Source organism: Neolamprologus multifasciatus, chromosome 22 (assembly GCF_963576455.1).
Source record: "Neolamprologus multifasciatus chromosome 22, fNeoMul1.2, whole genome shotgun sequence".
Classification (NCBI taxonomy): Eukaryota; Metazoa; Chordata; class Actinopteri; order Cichliformes; family Cichlidae; genus Neolamprologus; species Neolamprologus multifasciatus.
In genome coordinates, this window is record NC_140459.1 from 1360729 (window position 1) to 1379247 (window position 18519).

Here is an 18519-nt window from a genome sequence, read left to right on the forward strand (position 1 = left end):
GGTTCTTTGAATGCATCGTAGTTCTCGTCTGATAGTTTAATTTCCGGGCTTGCCCTGAAGGCATCACCTGCAGCTCCGTGCGCGGTGTGTGGTGTAGAAGAACAAAGACGGCAAGGAAAAACTCCATGCTGCCGCGGAGCACGGTTTTTCCCAGTTGAAAGAGAGAAAAGAGGTTCAATTAATATTTGTGAGAGAGCTGTTGTTAGCGGTGAACCACAGACGGGTACCTACCTCGAAGGAGTCGGAGTGTTTCTTCGAACTTTTTGAACTATTCTTGTGAGTTAGCCTAGCTCACTTAGCACCGCTATTGCAGTTTAATGCACTGAAAAAAACAACTAACCAGTCAGAATAGTAGTAAATGTGTTTAGTTATGTTTAAGATGTGTTTTCATAGTATTGCAATTGACAGTGTGAGTGTTACATTGTGACAGTTTCCATAAAAGCCTGCAAATTCTCTGAACAGGTAGCCATGAAGCAACCATATTTTTCTCAAGAATAATTCAACTTAATATTATTTGTATGGCCATATCACAGCAACAGCATAGCCTTAAACTAGTTTTGGAGTAAAGAGAACTGCACATATAGTTGCTTTTTTGGGTTACTTTGATGTCAAGAAAGTTAATTTGTTCAGAACTGTGATCAAGGATAACACAAGTGTCAATATAAAAACTGTACAAACTCCAGAAAAGTGGCAACTGAGGTGGCAAAAGTGCAGGCAATTTTTACAGAAGTACAGCTGCTAGTGTCAAAAACACTCGAGTAAAGGTTTGATAAAGTATCGGTTGACAAAATGTGCTCAAAGTAAGAAAGTCAAAATAGTAACCTAACTGAACCTTGTGCTATAATAAAATAATATTAGTAGATAGGTCTACAAACTTAGTCTAGTGGTAAGAGGCACAAGGGCCTTGGAGGCACATTTGGCAGCCAGGGTTAGAGCTCAGAAACCTGGGGCCTGGGGGGTTGGGGCTAACAACACTGACTGGTAAAAGAATCTAACATCCAAGTGTTACATGGTGTTGCAGGTGATAAAAATCCATAAACCATTGTTTAGAGGTTGTTGTGGAAGTTTTCCATTTAATAAAGCCTGCAGACAAGCGATGAGCGGTAGCTAACATTCTTTAATCAAGACAACTTTGTTACCAGACCCCCACCACCTGTCTAACTGTTTGAATGGAGTGTGAGGCAGACATGCTAAAACAGTGAGCTAAAAGCATTACCAATAAACAAAGTGATCAATACATAAATGAAAGAAATTCCTCTACAAGGTGATTGCCAGTTTTGTTGGGATTTTTTGAGACGCAGAGAGTAACAGAGAACCTGTCCTGCATTACTTTAAAAAAAAAAAGAAGATATTTTCAGAGCTGTTGATATATGAAGCTCTGAGCATTAAGTTTTGAATTGTGAGAGTTTCAGTAAAAAGCCTGCAAATTATTGCATTTATACTGGAGAGCAAAGAAAACTTATTTTCTACGTGTACTATGGAAAATCAGTTTTATAAAAGCTAGATAAACAGAGCTGAAGAAGACTGTGTTTGTAAAACTAGCGGAAACGTGTGAGAATTATAAGTTATAAGACTGTTTCTGCTATCGATACAATTTGTGTTGTTAATCCTGAATGATTCACGGTGACAACATCATAAGAAGAAGGTCATTTTACTCACACACACACACACAAACACACATTTGGAAAATCACATAGTTTGACCATAAAAATTCCCAGAATAATTAGTATTTGAGATTGCTGAAGCAACATCACTAAAGAAAAATATCCTTGCATGTCACTTTCATTTGAAAATCTAAAAGTTTTTTATGTAAAACATAAAAACAACAAAAACTTTAGATGTTAGAGATGTCCTGATGAATTTTGTGAATATCTAGATCATTGGTGTTTGGATTTGAGGGTCAACAGGGCGAAACACTGAGGCTGGGTATTAGAAATACAACATGGTAACATGAGACATGTTAACTCTGAGAACTCTAACATTTAGTTTAACGTGTGAGAGGTAAATGCATAACAGAAGCTAAACAGGAGTTGCTTGTCTCTAGATTAGTTGAAATAAATTGAAAATAAACTGATTTGAACAGGTTTGATGCATTATACAAAAAGAAAAAGGCTCATGACATAGTTCACACAATCTAAGCAAGAGTAACTTGGAATCTCAAATGTTAAAGTACACTTACTGATTGTACTTTTACTACATGAGCTAATGCAGATGCTCTAAAAGCACGCTGACTGAAAAAGAAGCACACATTTGGAGAAACTGCTGTAACTTCTCATACTGTGAAGTTTTCTGACAAAGGTGAATTGAAAACTTATGCTTTACAGCTTACTAAGGGGTCCTGTGATGGGCCATGTGCAATTACACAAAAGAACAAGTTAAATTTCACCATAACACTGACTGGAGAAAAGCCAGTTTGGTAATCTAATTGAGATTACAACTGTAATCAGTAAAATCAATGCTGTGATAGTTAGTTTAAGATCAAAACCTGATTTAAAACACAGTCTAACATCAACATTCTTGCCCCTGAAAATAGGTCAGGATGGCCGAAAAATGTACTTTAAAATGAGATTTTCTTTTTGTTTCATTGGAACAGTAAAGTACCATAACAAAGAAATGAGTACACCTTTGTAGATATCACTGAAAAGGGTGTTTTTCATGTGTTACATAAAGGGCTGCTAGTTTCCTAGTGGCATTTTCTCATTTGAACCATGGTGACTTAAAAGTTTAGCAGCGAGACACTTGTTTCCTTTGTTCCATCAAACATTTCTTTCAGACATCTGTGTTTATCAGAGCGATATGTGACTAATTTTTTATTGAATCAGCAGAAAGTACACAAATACAAGATTAAATATTTTATTTATTTATCAAAGACACATAATTACACATTGATACAATGAACAAGGTGTCTATGAAAATTACACATGGTGTAAGAAAAACATTATAACATACAAATAAGTGTTTTAAGATAATCTGACATACTTTAAAAGCATAAGAATAAAAGTTTTTAAAAAAAAAAATCATGTTCTTTGATGATCACATTATCACATTCTTTAAAGCATAACGTAGGGAGCAGAGTGTTCACAAAAACAGTTTTATGATTACTTTTTCCACAGCACTTGTATGCCTCTTGCAAAACTATGTACTTTTCACCATAAGACACAATAACTCACGATTATCTAAGACCAGCCATGAAATGTCCGTCGCTTCATTACAATCATTTGTCCCCGCTGCTGCCCTCAGATCCAGATGCAGTCTTCTGTACTGGGGGGTAAAATGGCTCTTTTAGTGGTTCATAAAAAATATCTCAAAAAGCGATGTTAGTGCGGGGACCAGAAACACTGGGTTGCAGAGCAGTTGGTAAGGACTTGTATATTTCTGGAGAGTCTGCAAAAGCTGTCTTGCTCGTGCTCCTGATTGGATATGTGGAGCCCGGCTCTGATATCTCACTGGTGGCAGCTAAAGGTAGGCACGCCTTGCAGGCGGAGTTGGTCTCGGGCGCAATCTTTCAAACGAGCCTCACGGCATTTCAGGTAACCTCAGGCCGGAAACAACATCCGGTCACTCGCGGTCAAAATCCACGCAGAGCTGGTGTTTCGCAGCGATCAGGTTAACACATCTGGCTTAAATCAGAGTCTAAAAATATAAAGAAAAACAAAAAGAGTTTTAAAACACGCAAACTAGCAAAATATCAAAGGAGCATAACATAACAATAACAAGATGATATGAGATACCTGATGAGGCCATGATAGGTGATGTAGACATGTAATGTATAAACTTTTACGGGAGTTAAAGTCGAGCTTATATATATTTTAAAGTGTATTGTACGTGGGATAGGCTCCAGCGCACCGCGCGAGCCTGAAAAAAAGGATAAGCAGAAGCGAATGGATGGACGGATGGTGTATTGTATGTGTTACAAACCATTGTGATATTTTTTAAATGAAAGGATTGACAGAATGGTAAAAAGGAAAATGCAAAAATGTAGTTAGAGAGGAAGATTAACACTTACCTAATGATATGCACATAGGGAAAGCGACGGCAGTTGTTGATCCCTGGTTCGTGGTTGTTGCGAGCTCGTGCAGCCGAATGGCTAACCGGGGTGCGAGGGGAGCCGCCCCATTGTTATGTGATTGGCAGCGGGGCTAAGTTAGGCGGAGTTGGTCTCTGGCGGAAAGTTCGAACGAATAGCCAGAATCATTGTGCGGCAGATGTGGAGCGAACAAGCAGGAAATATTTGTGCTCTGGAAGTGGTTGCGGTTTGATTAAGAGCAAAGGGAGAACTTAGACTCTGCGTTGAATTTTAAAGGTAGCTGGTAAGAGGGATCGTTTTGAAGAAAACAGACTAAGGACTTTTCAGGATTTTTCCCCTGTTTCCGAAATATAAGGTTTTTGGGAATAAAAGGGGTAGCTAGCAGGGTTTTCAGGAGTTTTTCCCTGGTTATTTAGTCTAAGGATCTGGGTGGATTTGAGAAAAACGAGTAAGGTTTTTTCAGGTGTTTTGGAGAAAACGCGGAGCATTTTTTCAGGATTTTTCCCCTGTTTCTGAAATATAAGGTTTGGGGAAAAGAGGGGCTACCTACCAGGGATTTTTTTGGAGAAAAGAGTTTTTTATGTTGGGAGCCGCGGTGCGTTTTTCGGGGATCGCCAGAGTTTTTTTTTTTTTTCACGATTCTGAGTTTTATTCTAAATCTCCTTGTCCGGATTAAACAAATGCATATAAATTGAAATAAAGTTTTCCCCCAAGGCATGCAGCCTGTATTTCTGGCCATACTGAACAAAAGCACAAGTTTAACTAAACAGTTTCACTATTTTACTATGTATTATTAACACGTTTTCACACATAAGCACGGAGCCCGAGACACACAAAGTCCGGAGACACAGGCCCAGACACACGGCCTCGGGCACGCGCCCTCGCACACATGCTGAGCCACCACCAGATGGCGTTTTTTAAGCATAAAAAAAACTAAAAACTTTTTTTTTTAATAGATTAAAAAATAAAAGAATGCTATTTGATATATAAGAAACTTAAATAATCAATTAGTTCTTTTTAGGGGGAAAAAGCAATGAGCTATGAACTAGCATATTTTTATGAATATCATATTTTTATTACTTCATTTATTACTTTATTACTTCCTAGGACCATAAATCATTCTAGGGGCCATAAATCACTTAGTTTGACATAAGGGGTATAATATCACTCTCTTATAGCTATTGCTAATCTCAACCATTGTCCCTTGTTTGGCTTACAATCACAATACATACTTTTTACAATAAAACATAGAACCAAAATACATCATAAATAAAATTAATCATTAATCATTCATTCAGCTCAAACTGTTTGTCGTCTTTACAGGAAGTGTAGCAGCACATACAACAAAGGATGAACTTTAACATTTTGTGTGTGTGTTTCTAGGAGGGGACACTATGACGAGGAGGCTGATGAAGACTCTGATGAAGTCAAAGCTCTCAGAGGCAGCAACAGTAAGTCTGTCTCAGCTAACGTGTTGTATCAATGTGTAATATTTTTGTGTAATTTTTGTGTGTAAACTTACATAATTTTGTACTCTGGTTTGACTGATTTTAAACTCATGTTGCAGCTGAATACTGTGCTTTTGTTCCTTTCACAGTGTCCATTGACCAAGACAGTGATTACGATAGCTCTGACTCTGGTGTCTCTGACTGATCTCTCGTAAGTGTCTCAGATGTGCTTCACAGATTCACAATGAGTTAATTTAGGATATTAGAAAGTTGACATATGGAGAGGGATGCACCAGCCTGATATTGGTCTTGCAAAGCTGGATCAATAAGTTGTTAGACATTAATGAACGTGATGATTATGACAACTTAGAAAACAGAAACAATTCATAACTTCCCTTCAACTCATCCATGTCACCTAAAAGGTAAACCTGTTTCTCCATCAGCTGTTCAGCTCTGATGATTCAGTAAGGACATCTCCTGGTTTCATCTTCATGTTTCCCTCTCACCACATATCCAAACCATCATGACCAGCAGCTTTACAGCTGTGGCTCCAGCAAACATCAGCTGATGCTAGAAATTAATATTAAATCAATTCTAACAACAGCTGATCAAGCTTAAATGTGCTGCTGTTGTTTAGCGCGACATCCGCTGGTTTCTTCTTTCTGGTGCAAAGTGATAAACAAACAAGAGAGAAAAGCCGATCAGCTGATCATTGATCAGTTTCATGATTGAAGTTGCAACAGGCGAGAGAGGGGAGAGAATGACAGGGGAAGAGGCAGCTGTGCAGCAACGACAGAATAACTCCAGCTTTGTGTCTTTTTCCATTCTAGCTGAAGTTCGGGACAAACTGTTCCTTTTCAGCTCAACACGAAACGCGTAATATTTTCTCTGAATGTGGGACGATTTCGTTTGTACGGGACGGTTGGAAACTCGACTAAATAACCTTATAAATAAAATAAAGTTCAACATCAGTAACATCATAGCACCACCCAGCTGTATAGAAACTCCGTCATGCTAGCTAGTAGCAGTACGAGTTATTGTAACTGACTGTAAAAAGTCAGCATAACGAAAATAAACTTAACCTAAACTTGGTTTATATCTGACCAGATAGACTGCAGCTCATAACCTCCTGTCGGTGGCGCTGTCACTTGGTGTTCGCTCGCTCTGTGGTATAGTATCACTTCCTGTTCCTTCTAAATACATTCTTTTTTTCACAGTATAATCTTCACGTGCTTCATCCGAAGCACACTTTCTGTGTACTCACTACCTAATTTATAGCCAAAGTATTCACTCACTGTCTCTGTACTGTTTCGCTAGCTTAGCTCGTAGCCGACCCGTTAGCACCATGGCTACTTCACCTGTCCCTTCTGCACTTTCTTGCTCATTGTGTCAGATGTTTAGTTACTCCTCGGCCTCCTTTAGCAGTAATGATATCTGTAACAAATGTAGCATATTTGCAGCTCTGGAGGCCAGGATTACTGATCTGGAGACTCGGCTTCGCACCCTGCACTCACCCTTAGCTAGCCAGGCCCCTGTAGCTGGTGCAGCCGAAGATAGCGTAGGCCCCGCTAGCTGTTCCCCGGCAGACCCCAAGCAGCTGGGGAAAGGCTGGGTAACGGTGAGGAGGAAGCGTAGTCCTAAACAGAAGCCCCAGGTACACCACCAACCCGTTCATTTGTCTAACCGTTTTTCCCCACTCGGCGACACACCCGCTGGGGGTCAAACTCTGGTAATTGGTGATTCTGTTCTCAGACATGTGAAGCTAGAGACACCGGCAACCATAGTCAATTGTCTTCCAGGGGCCAGAGCAGGCGACATTGAAGGAAATTTAAAACTGCTGGCTAAGGGTAAACGTAAATTCAATAAAATCATAATTCACGTCGGCAGTAATGACACCCGGTTACGCCAATCGGAGGTCACTAAAATCAATATTGAATTGGTGTGCAACTTTGCCAAAACAATGTCGGACTCTGTAGTTTTCTCTGGTCCCCTCCCCAATCAGACCAGGAGTGACATGTTTAGCCGCATGTTCTCCTTAAATTGCTGGCTGTCTGAGTGGTGTCCCAGAAATGATGTGGGCTTCATAGATAATTGGCAAACCTTCTGGAGGAAACCTGGTCTTGTTAGGAGAGATGGCATCCATCCCACTTTGGATGGAGCAGCTCTCATTTCTAGAAATATCAACAAATTTATTAAACCCCTCAAAACATGTCTATCCAGAGTTGGGACCAGGAAGCAGAGTTGCAGTCTTACACGCCTCTCTGCAGCTTCTCTCCTCCTGCTACCCCCCCAAAAACCCATCTCCATAGAGACTGTGTCTGCTTCCAAAAAGACAAAAAACAAACTAAAAACCAGCAACAAACAACTTAAACATTTACAAAGAAAGAACAATACAGTATCCACATCTGAACCAAAGAGTAAAACAGTGAAATGTGGATTATTAAATATTAGGTCTCTCTCTTCCAAGTCTCTGTTAGTACATGACTTAATAATTGATCAACAAATTGATTTACTCTTCCTTACAGAAACCTGGTTGCAGCAGGATGATTATGTTAGCTTAAATGAATCAACACCCCCGAGTCATTCTAACTACCAGAAATCTCGAAGCACAGGTCGAGGGGGCGGTGTGGCAGCAATTTTTCACACCAGTCTATTAATTAATGAAAGACCAAGACAGACTTTTAATTCATTTGAAAGCCTGATGCTTAGCCTCGTCCACCCCAGCTGTGAAACTCAGGAACCAGTCTTACTTGTTATCATCTATCGTCCACCTGGGCCTTACACAGAGTTTCTGTCTGATTTCTCAGACTTTATATCTGATTTAGTTCTGAGCTCAGATAAAATAATTATTGTGGGTGATTTTAACATCCATGTAGATGCTAAAAATGACAGCCTCAACATGGCATTTAATCTGTTGTTAGACTCAATTGGCTTCTCTCAAAATGTAAAAGAACCCACCCACCACTTTAATCACACTCTAGATCTTGTTTTAACATATGGCATAGAAACTGAACATTTAACAGTGTTTCCTGAAAACCGTCTCCTGTCTGATCATTTCCTGATAACATTTACATTTACAATCATTGATTACACAGCAGTGGAGTGTAGGGATGGGTATCGTTTAGGTTTTATCCGATACTGGTGCCAAACCGGTACTTTTGAAACGGTGCCGGTGCTTAAACGGTGCTTAAAGAATGGAGAACACACACTTTGTCCAAAAACCTCTCATGTTTAGCTTTTTTTTTAAAAAGATAACAATGTTAGCCTTTTCTGCAGCTATAGGGCATATATGGTATCACTCTTGGCTGGAAGCAGCTTAAACAATGGAAAAAACACAAACTTTGTCCAAAAACCTCTCATGTTTAACTGTTTTCCACTTTTTCTTTGGTCATTTTAGCCTTTTTAACCAGAAGGGTGAAGGGAGTATCTGCCATCAAACAAGAAGAAAGCCGCATGTAACTACGACGGTGTTTGCTAGTTCACCTTACATGCATTAATGTAATAACGTGCTCTAAAAGAACGTACGTACCTGGGCCCGCCTACTATCCTTGGAAACGTAAAATGATTGGCTAGAATCTGAAGTGTATGACATCTCAGGAAAATCAAGCACCGAAATGTGCGCTGCTTTTCGGTCTGGTTACTACCGTTTATTACCGGTACCATCCCTAGTAGAGAGCAGACTTTATCACAGTAGATGTCTTTGTGAAAGTGCTGTAATTAAGTTTAAGATTATAATCCACCCACTGTTATCATCTTCAATGCTCATAGAGCAGAGCAGCTATCTGAACGCTACTCCAACAGAGGTCGATTATCTTGTTAATAACTTTGACTCTTCACTACGTACGACTCTGGATACTGTAGCTCTGGTGAAAAATAGAGCCTTGAAAGAGAAGAACTTGACTCTGTGAACTTTTTGTGTCTGTCTCTGTGACCATGTGTCGTCCTCTGCTATTCTCTTGTGGGGTGTCCCACAGGGCTCAGTTCTAGGCCCCCTAAATTTTTTTTTAAATCAACAGACTTTAACCGTGTCCACTGTGAGGGTTGTTGTTTCTGGACTTTTCCTTTCTGTCATTCTGAAATGAACTTTGACCTTCAGTGTGTTAACGCTGTGCAGGCAGCTCGCTGCAAACTAAGCAGGAAGGTAAAGTTGTGTTTTGATGTAAGTGAAGAAGAAGAAGGAAAGCTGTTTTAAACGGATTCATCTTCACTTATTCACACGTTGTAAGTTTGACAAACTGAATTTGTGCTGGTTTCAGTCTCTTGGTTCCTGATTTGTAGCTAAAAGTAAGAAGCAGCTACTTTCAGCTGTTTGAGAGAAACTGAAGAAGACGTTTACTGAAGTTTTAGGACCAACAGACTGATGAATAAACCAAGTAAACCAAAGTAAAGACAAGCTGCACTTTGACTTTTATTAGAACAATTTGCTGGAACTACAGAGTAATGAAGTACTTCAAGGTTTTGTGTGGATGACTTCCAACCTTACTGTACAGCACAGAGCACAGAGGGACAATATATGTAATCAATATATGATGCAGAATGAACAAGTAAAGACTGTAAGCTGAGTCTGAAGCTCATGCAGGACATTTCATAGTGAGGTGTCTTTGGTTGGATTATTCAAACATTTACATCAAAGCACCAAACTCATTTCTCACAGATGAAGGTCACTGTATCAAAATAATGTGACCATGTCAATCTCCCATAAAGGTCACAGCAGATTCCACGGTAACTGACTCCATAGGACTCAGGAAGAGCATTTGACCATCCTTCTGCCCAGAACCTGTCAGAGAGATCAAATCTGATATGAAACTGGACTAAACTAATAACTATTGTCACATTCATATAAATATGAGTCTCTTTTGGAATATTTCCAATATTTCCTGTATTTCTTTCCCAGGTTTCTCGCCCACTTTCCCTCCTTTAGACTTTTCTCTGAGAATCATCATGCACACTAAAACAGCTTTCAAGCTTTGATGAATATGAAATCTTCCTGCTGTAAAAATGGAGAATAAAAAGAAGTCAGAGCTGACTTTCTGCTGTTTGAAACTGTTTTGTCAGCTGTTTACAGACATCACTTTAAAATGTGTGTCTATCAGGTCATATTTACTGAAGCTTCTTCCTTCATATGTTCTGAAGTTTTACAAACACCAAAGAAGAAGAGACAGGAATTCTCTGAAACAGTTTTTGTTCTGTGAGAAAAGAAACATTACAGCACAAAAAACATGAAGACAAATTGAACAAAGTGAAATGTGTCGGTCGCTGCTTTGAACATGTTTCAATCCTGATTTCTTCAAACTGACTTGTTGTAACTGAACGTCATCACAGACTGCAGATGAAGAGAGTTCAAGCACAGCTGTTCATTCAAAGGAGGATTTCTGCTTTTCTTTACATTCAGTTTGTGGGGCTGTTGGAAAATAGCTCAACTCATGTATTGCTGATCTATCTTCCAAAACATCAATGTTTCACTTCTAAATAATAACTCTGGAATAGAAACAAACTAATGTCTCACCTTTCTGTCAGCGCTGATCCGTCCACCCATTCCCATTCATATCCTCCTGATGTGTTTTTGACTTCCAGACCAATCCAAGAGAGTCCTCTGAATTTACTGACAAATTCCTGTTTGAGAAGAGACACAAATATTGTCTCCAGTCATAATTCAGCACTTCTGTTGTGGTGACATCATCTTGTGAATATGTCTGAAGGAAGAATAAATGTGATGAAACTTTTCTTCCATTGTGCAGAAATCAGAGAGAAATCCATCAGAGTGGAAACAGGAAGCAGGTCACAGACTGACAGCAGGTCAAAAACACAAGTAACAGATGACTGTCAGCTCCATCAAAGATCACACAGACATGAACAAACACACCCACCTGTTCCTCTTTGCTGTTTATCATCACCAGATCAGCTCCTTTATCCTGACAGTCTCTCCTGCTGTCAGACCAAGTTTTAATCTCAGTGGATATAAAGTAACAGCTGCTTCCAAATCTCCACCATCCTTCATCACACTTCCCTTAAAGTCAAACACATGTTTTAAAGTCAGACTTTGTGTCATGTTGTATCACATTAATCTTTGGTCCCTGTCATTTTCCCTGTAAATACTTCATTTAAACTCAGGTTTTCTCTCTTATTCATAATTAACTGAAACTTACATTTATACAGAGAAACTGTTACACAGCATCAAACATTTAGGATTCAAATCAAAGACACAATCAGGTTATCACTGTGTAACACTGATGTTTTCTATTAGTTATTCAAACTTTATTACCTTCTATCATCTTATTCACTTCTTCCTGTAGGTGACTGTGTTTTTTACTCAGTTCATCATAACGGCTCTGTAACTGAGTCAGGCTGGGTTTTGTGTCTTTAGAGAAAAACAGATTCAAATTAAGTTAAAATGTTCTGCAAATATATCTGTGATATAAGAACTTGGTGTTTGCTTACCTTGAAGTTCATCCTGGAGCTCAGTGTGGCTGTTCTTCATTTTGTTGAATTCACTCTTGTTCAAAGCATCTGAAATATTTTAGTGAAACCAAAATAAAATAAAATAAAATGAGTGAAACATTGAACAGAAATAATCTTCTTCCTCTGCTTTGTCAAATATCAATAAGAGTCAGAAACTTGCAGCCATTGTTCTTTAACATGTCCTGTGGGTGGAGGTGTTAGAACTACAGGAAATCTGATGAGCTAAATACGTATCAACTGTGAACAAAAACCACTGACAAGATTCAGAATAATTGTGCTTCAGTGTGGAGGAAGAAGGTGAAGAATCAAACAGCATTTCTACACCTGTAGTCAGAGATGTTATCTATATGCTTTGAAAGAATAGATTCTGACTCATGTGACATGTGCCTGTTCTCACTGAAAATATGTCTTTTTACATTCAGTCAAAGCTGCTCTGAGGCTTCAACACTTCCTCTTTCTGCTTATTTATAATTAATAAATGTTTCTTCTTGCAGCTTCCAGGAACTCCTGTTACAGTTTTTCCTGCTTTCAGACGTCCTTTTGCAGGCGTCTCTGTTCTCACATCACAGATTTGTGATGTTTCTCCTGATTCAGCATTAAGTCTGTCACAGCTCCACCAGGACCTAAAGGTCAGCTGAAGGTCATCAATTGATTTAAAACCTAGAATCAAACCACCTTAAAATCCAAACATCAGCAGCTGCTGGGAGTTTTCTCTGTGTTGTTGTTTTTGTTTTTGTGGAGTCTTTACCTGATAATATAAAGAACCTCAAGGCAACTGTTGATGTGATTTGATGTAATTAAAAAAAGATTAATTGATATATCCCAGCAGATGAATGGAGCTAACATTAGCTTGTTAGCTACCTGCTTAATACACCAAGTGAACTAACTAGTCGCACAATGACAGACGGCCACTGTCTAACATAGTGTGACTGCACCTGCATCAGTCTGCAGCAGATGCTGCTGCCTGTCTGCTTTGTTGATATAATCATGGGAGTCTGTGGGGACTGACTCGCTTTCAGCGTCAGCCTCCAGTGGTCATTAAAGGAACTGCAGTTTTTGGTACTTCCTGTATTTGCTGTGTCAGAAGGACACATTCTGGTTGTGAAGCTGCATGTTTGTTGGCTGCTGGGATTCAGTAAGTGGAAGTGGCAGCATGTAAGGAAACACAGACCCTCTGATTAATTTGCATAAAAATTTCTTAACTGTATTTTGTGTTTCTCTTAACTACAGATAAAACTCTGTGTTGTACAATATGTGTACTTTGTTGAGTTTTTGAGAAAATATATGACTGAGTTTGCATAAAGCAGAAAATGTATAAACTTCTTTTTCTAAAGACGTTGAACGTTCACACATAAAAGCACAAACACAGTCACACCTCAGTGTCACAGTTGGTTCGACCCAGGAAGTGTTATTTTCTCAGTTACAGTTTTTTTTCTTGCTGTTGCCTTATAGAGAAACAAACTGTTGAACTGTTGAGGTTCATCCAGTCGATGTGGAAAGTTTGAACCACGTCTCAGTCACTCTTTAAATAAACAATGATTTATATTTCACTTCTTCCCTCTTTATGTCATTCACTAACTTTTCCTTTCATTTCTACATTTTGCGCAGAAAAACTGATGCATTTCATTCATACGTTGTTGTTGGGCCGTCCTGGTTAACACACCTCTGCAACATTACAGGAGAGTCGGGTACTCGGCCTCTGGATTTGTAAATCTGGGCTGGTGGGTTCAAACTTCAGGAGATCACACTCCTCAGCCTCCCTAAGAAGGTTTATGTCAGAATATTGAAGGAGACAGTCCATCCAATTGTGAAATCTCAAATTCAGAGCAACAATGTGGTTTCCATGCAACACTGGACTCTTCATGCTCTCAAGGATGTGTAGGACTTTACCCATATAGTCTGCAAGTGTTTTGTGGAGAGAAGACACTTAACCACGTCCTTGGCTGGGCCTGTGTGGGGTGATTAAGGAGTCTGATGTATCAGTCCCACCATTGCTGTCGGCTATCTGCTGCCTGTACAACCAGGATCAGACCTCGGTTCACATCACTGGCAAATAAATAGATAAATCAGATTTGCCAAATAGACAGAATTTCTGGGCAGGGCCGAAGGAGCTGGAGCTCCTCCACACTGAAAGCTCCTGACTAGGATTACACCTGTGTGCTACTTAGATGAGGTGTTTGAGGTTTGTCCAACTGGAGGACACACTTTGTCTTAATCATTCAATTCAGTTTTACTTCTCCAAATCACAGCAACAGCCTCAAGGTGCTTTATGTTGTGAGGTAGACCCTACAATAACATTACAGTAACAAGTTTGCTGTTTGTGTGTTTTCCAGTGAAGTAGCAGAAACACAGCAGTGTGGGAACAGGAAATAAACACAATCAGGTCTGCAGCATCAAATCATTTCACTTCAAATGTTTAAAATCAAACATCTAATATATTGGAATAAAATTGCTCACAGCGTGTCATGATTCCCACCACAATCAGCAGATACAGCACTCCCAGGTTCACTTCAAAAGCTCTGAACCAGCTTCTTCTCACAGCTGGAAGCTTCTTCTCGGTGTGAACATCTACAAAGATAAAACAAAAAGTCAGTTTATGAAGCACTAATGAGAAACTTTGGAGCTTTATATTAATCCTCACTGTAGGAATGATCACAGTAGAAATGAAGTAAATCAGATTTACCAAACAAATTAGTCGAGTTTGTTAAAAAGTTACAGGAACTCAAACAAGGACAAAGTAATATTAGTCCATTCCAGCTGTTGTGATCGCTCGATGCATTTCTGGCCACTTCTTTGTCGCAGCTTTTGAATAGATCAGTGAGAGAAAAACAATCCTCCTCTCAATATAAGGACTAAATGACCAAAACTATCCTGATGGACGTGAGGGAACGTAGAAAGAAGTGTAGAAACCTGAGGCACAAATATGGAGGACAGTCCCAGAACATTAGTTTCTATGATGATCATCTGCACTCGGGTCAGAGCTGTGAGGAAAGTGTAATGCTGAGGAACAACCATGAACTGTGGAAACTTTAAAGCTGATTTATAGCAAACAGAGTGGTGCTGGGTGTGTGTTACTCTGTGTTTGTTCTTCAGTTACACTCAGCTTTCTGCTAGCTGTTTCCATCAGTTTGCTTCTCTCCTCTCTACACTCACTCATACTGCATTTTGATGCAGCTGAATTCACAATGAATCTGCATCTTTCTGTTCCTGTTGTCAGACCACAGAACAACTATGAACTACTGATTTAAACATGCTGCATTAACTACAGGGGGAAGCTGCTAACACACTGGAGCTGCATACCAAGCTGCTGCTCTGCACCTCTGAAAGACGCATTTTTGTAAGCACAACATTGTCGGACAAACTCGACATTCACACATGTTTAAAACAATGACTGTGTGAACAATCTGGCTGTATTTAACAGTCATGTTATCACTTGGAGAGGAAGCAGAAAGAGCTGTGCTGCTCCTATTGGCTGCTTCTCTCTGTCACTCACAGACCTCTTCCTGAAAGCAGAGCAGCAGCTGAACCAGTTTGACTTGAAGCCACAGACACTGAAACAGTCAGACGGTTAGAAACGGAGCTCCTAACTGGGAGTAAACAGGCCCAGTGCAACAAATGATCTGTGTGCCAGTTTGGACTGAAACTGGAAACATATTCTGGGGACATGTGACACGAACACTAACATGTCTTAAAGTGGTCGGTGTTAAGAGAAATATCTTTAATGTGTATCTGCTCATTATATTGTTTTATGTACTTTAATAAAGGCTTGTAGAGCAAGGCCACTTTTAACTCACAAACTAAGTGAAAAACAGGAAGTTTTAGTGCACAGCCATATTAATATTTAAGACACTGAAATGAGGAACTTGCCATATAAGCAATGTTTGAGACTGTGTGATGTGTAAAGTACCAAAATAAAACCTATATCAAGCACAGTTTATTATTCTAATGTTAGAGAGCTCTTGCAACTGGCGTTTGAGCTGTGCAGAGGTCTCTCTCTTCCAGAAGATGATTGAATAAAAGAAATATCAATATTTTAACACACAGAGTCGGTTTTCTCTGTTCTATCATGGAGACAAAAGAATCGGGGTTTAATATCGGATATCAGAGCTTTAAAAGACACTGAACAACACTTTCATCATCAACATTTTCTTTGGTTTTGTCACTTTGATGATTTCCTACTTACCAGCTTCTTGTAGGCCGACGTCAGGGTGCTGCTCTCCATCATCTAACACCTCCACCTCACTTTGCTCTCTCACTCCTCCATCCTCTTGGGACCCTCTGCTGTATTTCACCCTGAAATCTTCAACACTTTGAATTTCTGTAGACATTTTGAGCTGAAAGATCTTTGAGCAGCTTCACCGTCTGTCTGTGTCTTTACGTCCGACAGCTTTGAAGAGGAAACAAAGAGGAAGTAAAACAGGACGAGTCACAGTTCTTCTGACACGTCAGGAGGTGTCAAACTGTCAGTTATGTACAAATGAAAACAACATTCAACAAGATCTGAAGTTCAGTTACATGAATGTAAAACACTGAAAGAAGTTTTGTTTTTAATATTTTCTATCACAGAGATAATAAGCTTTAACTCAGCAGCTGCAGTATGTTTATAATAACACGGCTTTGTTAGACGCTGCCTTCTACAAACTGTAAGTACATAGAAGCAGCAGAGAGAAGAAGTGTTTGTGACACAGGAAATATGTCAGAGTGAACTATTTATTCATCTTTATTTTTACCAGCACAGAAACTAACAGGGCAGCGTGGTGCTGCAGTGGTGAGCACCATCACTTCTCAGAAAGAGAGTTCCTGTTTTGGGTGGAGTCTTTCTGTGTAGAGGCTCATGGTCCTGGTCTGCGAGCCAGCGTTTGTGTTTGACGTCTGATTCTGGTTCATTTCATGTTCTGAGGTGAAGTTTTGGTTATGATTGTTGTGTCTCTGTTTGTGTCCCAGGTCTTAGTTTGTTATCTAGCCTCAGGTTTTCTGTTATCATCCCTCCTCTGTGTCCCCGCCCTCTTCCTGTGTTAGTATCTCTCTGTGAAGTCAGTCTTGTCTCCATGTTGATTGGCCTGTTCCCCAGTCGTGTCTCTGTGTTTCTCTCACTCCCTCTGTTCCCTGTGTTCAGTCAGTCTGTGTCTCAGTGTGTGTTTCTGCTGTTTCCTGTTTTACTCTGACAGTCTCTCGTCCTGTGTGCATCTTGTTTAGTTTTGCTTCCTGGTCTCGTTAGTTTGATTATGTTCAGCTTTGTTCCCACCTGTGATCTGTTCCCTTGTGTTTCTTCTCACAGCCTCCTTCATTCCCTCCAGCTGTGTGTTCGTCTGTTTAGTATTTCTTGGTCTAGTTATGGTGTTTTTGTAGTCAGTAATAAATTGTCTTTAAGTTTGGTTTCTGTCTCCGACTCCCACATTTTATCTGCTATCCTGCCTTGCCTCACACAGCGGTACATGACAGGAGATCTCGAGCACTAAAATAAAGCAGCAGACTCCGACCTACAAGTGGCAGCAAGTAGCCGTTTCCTTTCTTGAGGAAAAGCTGAAGTGGAAGCGTTGGCTCACCCCTGGTAGGAGCACATTTTCAGTGGTACTCACCGGGCTCTAAGGGGTCCTCAAAGACGTCGTGTTCGTCCACCTGCTGTCCCGCCTGCACCTGATGCTCTGCAGCTGAAAGTGGGCATCATCCACCCATCTCTGGTTGCTCACTGTTGTTGATCAGCCTCTCCGCTGCCCGCTCATTGGCCTGCCTCCTCATAAGCTCTTCCACCTCGATCCTCAAAGAGTTTCCTGTCTGGGGCCATCAGAGGCTCAATTATCCGGTTTCCCTTTTTCCTTCACCAAGAAGAAAAAAATTGCAGATTTCCTTCTCACGTGGAGCAACAACCTATCACCAGCTGCCGACTCCACCTGGATGATGCCATTTTGCTCGCCGGAGATTTTACGGGCCGGCTCATCACAGGCTCTTCAGCTGGAATGATGTTGCATCAGCAGCTCCAAACTCTCCTATTTCCTCAGGCCGGAGGAGACGACGCTCCTACTATCCTCCCTCTGTGAGTAAAACTGACGATTAGACTCTGCTCTTTGTTCCCACCTGTGGTCTGTTCCCTTATTGTTTGTATTCATTGTCTGCATTCCCTTGTGTTGCTTGTTGTTGGGTCTAAACAAACGACCCTGCTGGATTCAGACCACGAGAGACTGCAAACAGAACACAAGAGCCACTGGTACAGTTTGCTTGCAAGGGTAGATTGCCTCCCAGAACTGACACAAGCTCGCCTGTAGCAACATATGTTTACAACCGTTTAACAACATCCCTATTCATAAAAGGGTCATCTCCCCCCACCCTGTATATGGCTTAACCCCCTTAATGGTCCACCATATACAAGCATAGGTGAGCCCATAAAGGGCAGGAAGTGGACGTTCCTGAGCAAATAAGCAAACCAGAATCTTTACATGGAATGTGCCTGCAGTTGAACACTATAGCTGTAGCCTCCCCCACCATCCTACATGCAGGGGAGGAGAATAGAAACAAGAATATCTTCAATCATGCAGTTTAAACAAGGTTCACAATTCGAAGCACAACAATGACAATTTTTAACAAAGT

The 18519-nt window shown here is 40.2% G+C and overlaps 3 protein-coding genes and 1 long non-coding RNA gene across 7 annotated transcripts in view; 3 read left to right on the top strand and 1 right to left on the bottom strand.

Annotated features, from left to right (window-relative positions):
- LOC146492503 (class I histocompatibility antigen, F10 alpha chain-like) overlaps window positions 1-18519 on the top strand; it is a 168189-nt gene that overhangs the window by 138204 nt on the left and 11466 nt on the right. The gene's annotated exons all lie outside the window — the stretch shown is intronic.
- The window catches only part of LOC146492509 (class I histocompatibility antigen, F10 alpha chain-like), a 153949-nt gene that overhangs the window by 16071 nt on the left and 119359 nt on the right, over window positions 1-18519 (top strand). The gene's annotated exons all lie outside the window — the stretch shown is intronic.
- Window positions 5419-6520, top strand: LOC146492510 (uncharacterized). The gene is made up of 3 exons (XR_014872059.1): window positions 5419-5478; window positions 5625-5686; window positions 6306-6520. It is a non-coding gene; the product is annotated as an uncharacterized LOC146492510 (long non-coding RNA).
- On the bottom strand, window positions 9860-16328 carry LOC146492511 (CD209 antigen-like protein A). Its single transcript, XM_085149250.1, has 7 exons — window positions 16118-16328; window positions 14392-14502; window positions 11926-11982; window positions 11738-11824; window positions 11343-11482; window positions 10982-11088; window positions 9860-10252 (listed from the first exon to the last, which is right to left on the bottom strand). The coding sequence occupies exons 1-7, from the start codon at window positions 16260-16262 to the stop codon at window positions 10117-10119; spliced, it is 783 nt and encodes a 260-aa protein (XP_085005376.1). The 5' UTR covers window positions 16263-16328; the 3' UTR covers window positions 9860-10116.

Excerpts from the sequence above, each read along its gene's own strand:
- LOC146492511 (XM_085149250.1), bottom strand. The coding sequence starts at position 16,262 with ATGTCTACAGAAATTCAAAGTGTTGAAGATTTCAGGGTGAAATACAGC. Across the intron at positions 14,503-16,117 it reads CGTCGGCCTACAAGAAGCTG|ATGTTCACACCGAGAAGAAG; the intron begins GTAAGTAGGAAA and ends TTATCTTTGTAG. Across the intron at positions 11,825-11,925 it reads CAGCCACACTGAGCTCCAGG|CCAGCCTGACTCAGTTACAG; the intron begins ATGAACTTCAAG and ends AAGACACAAAAC.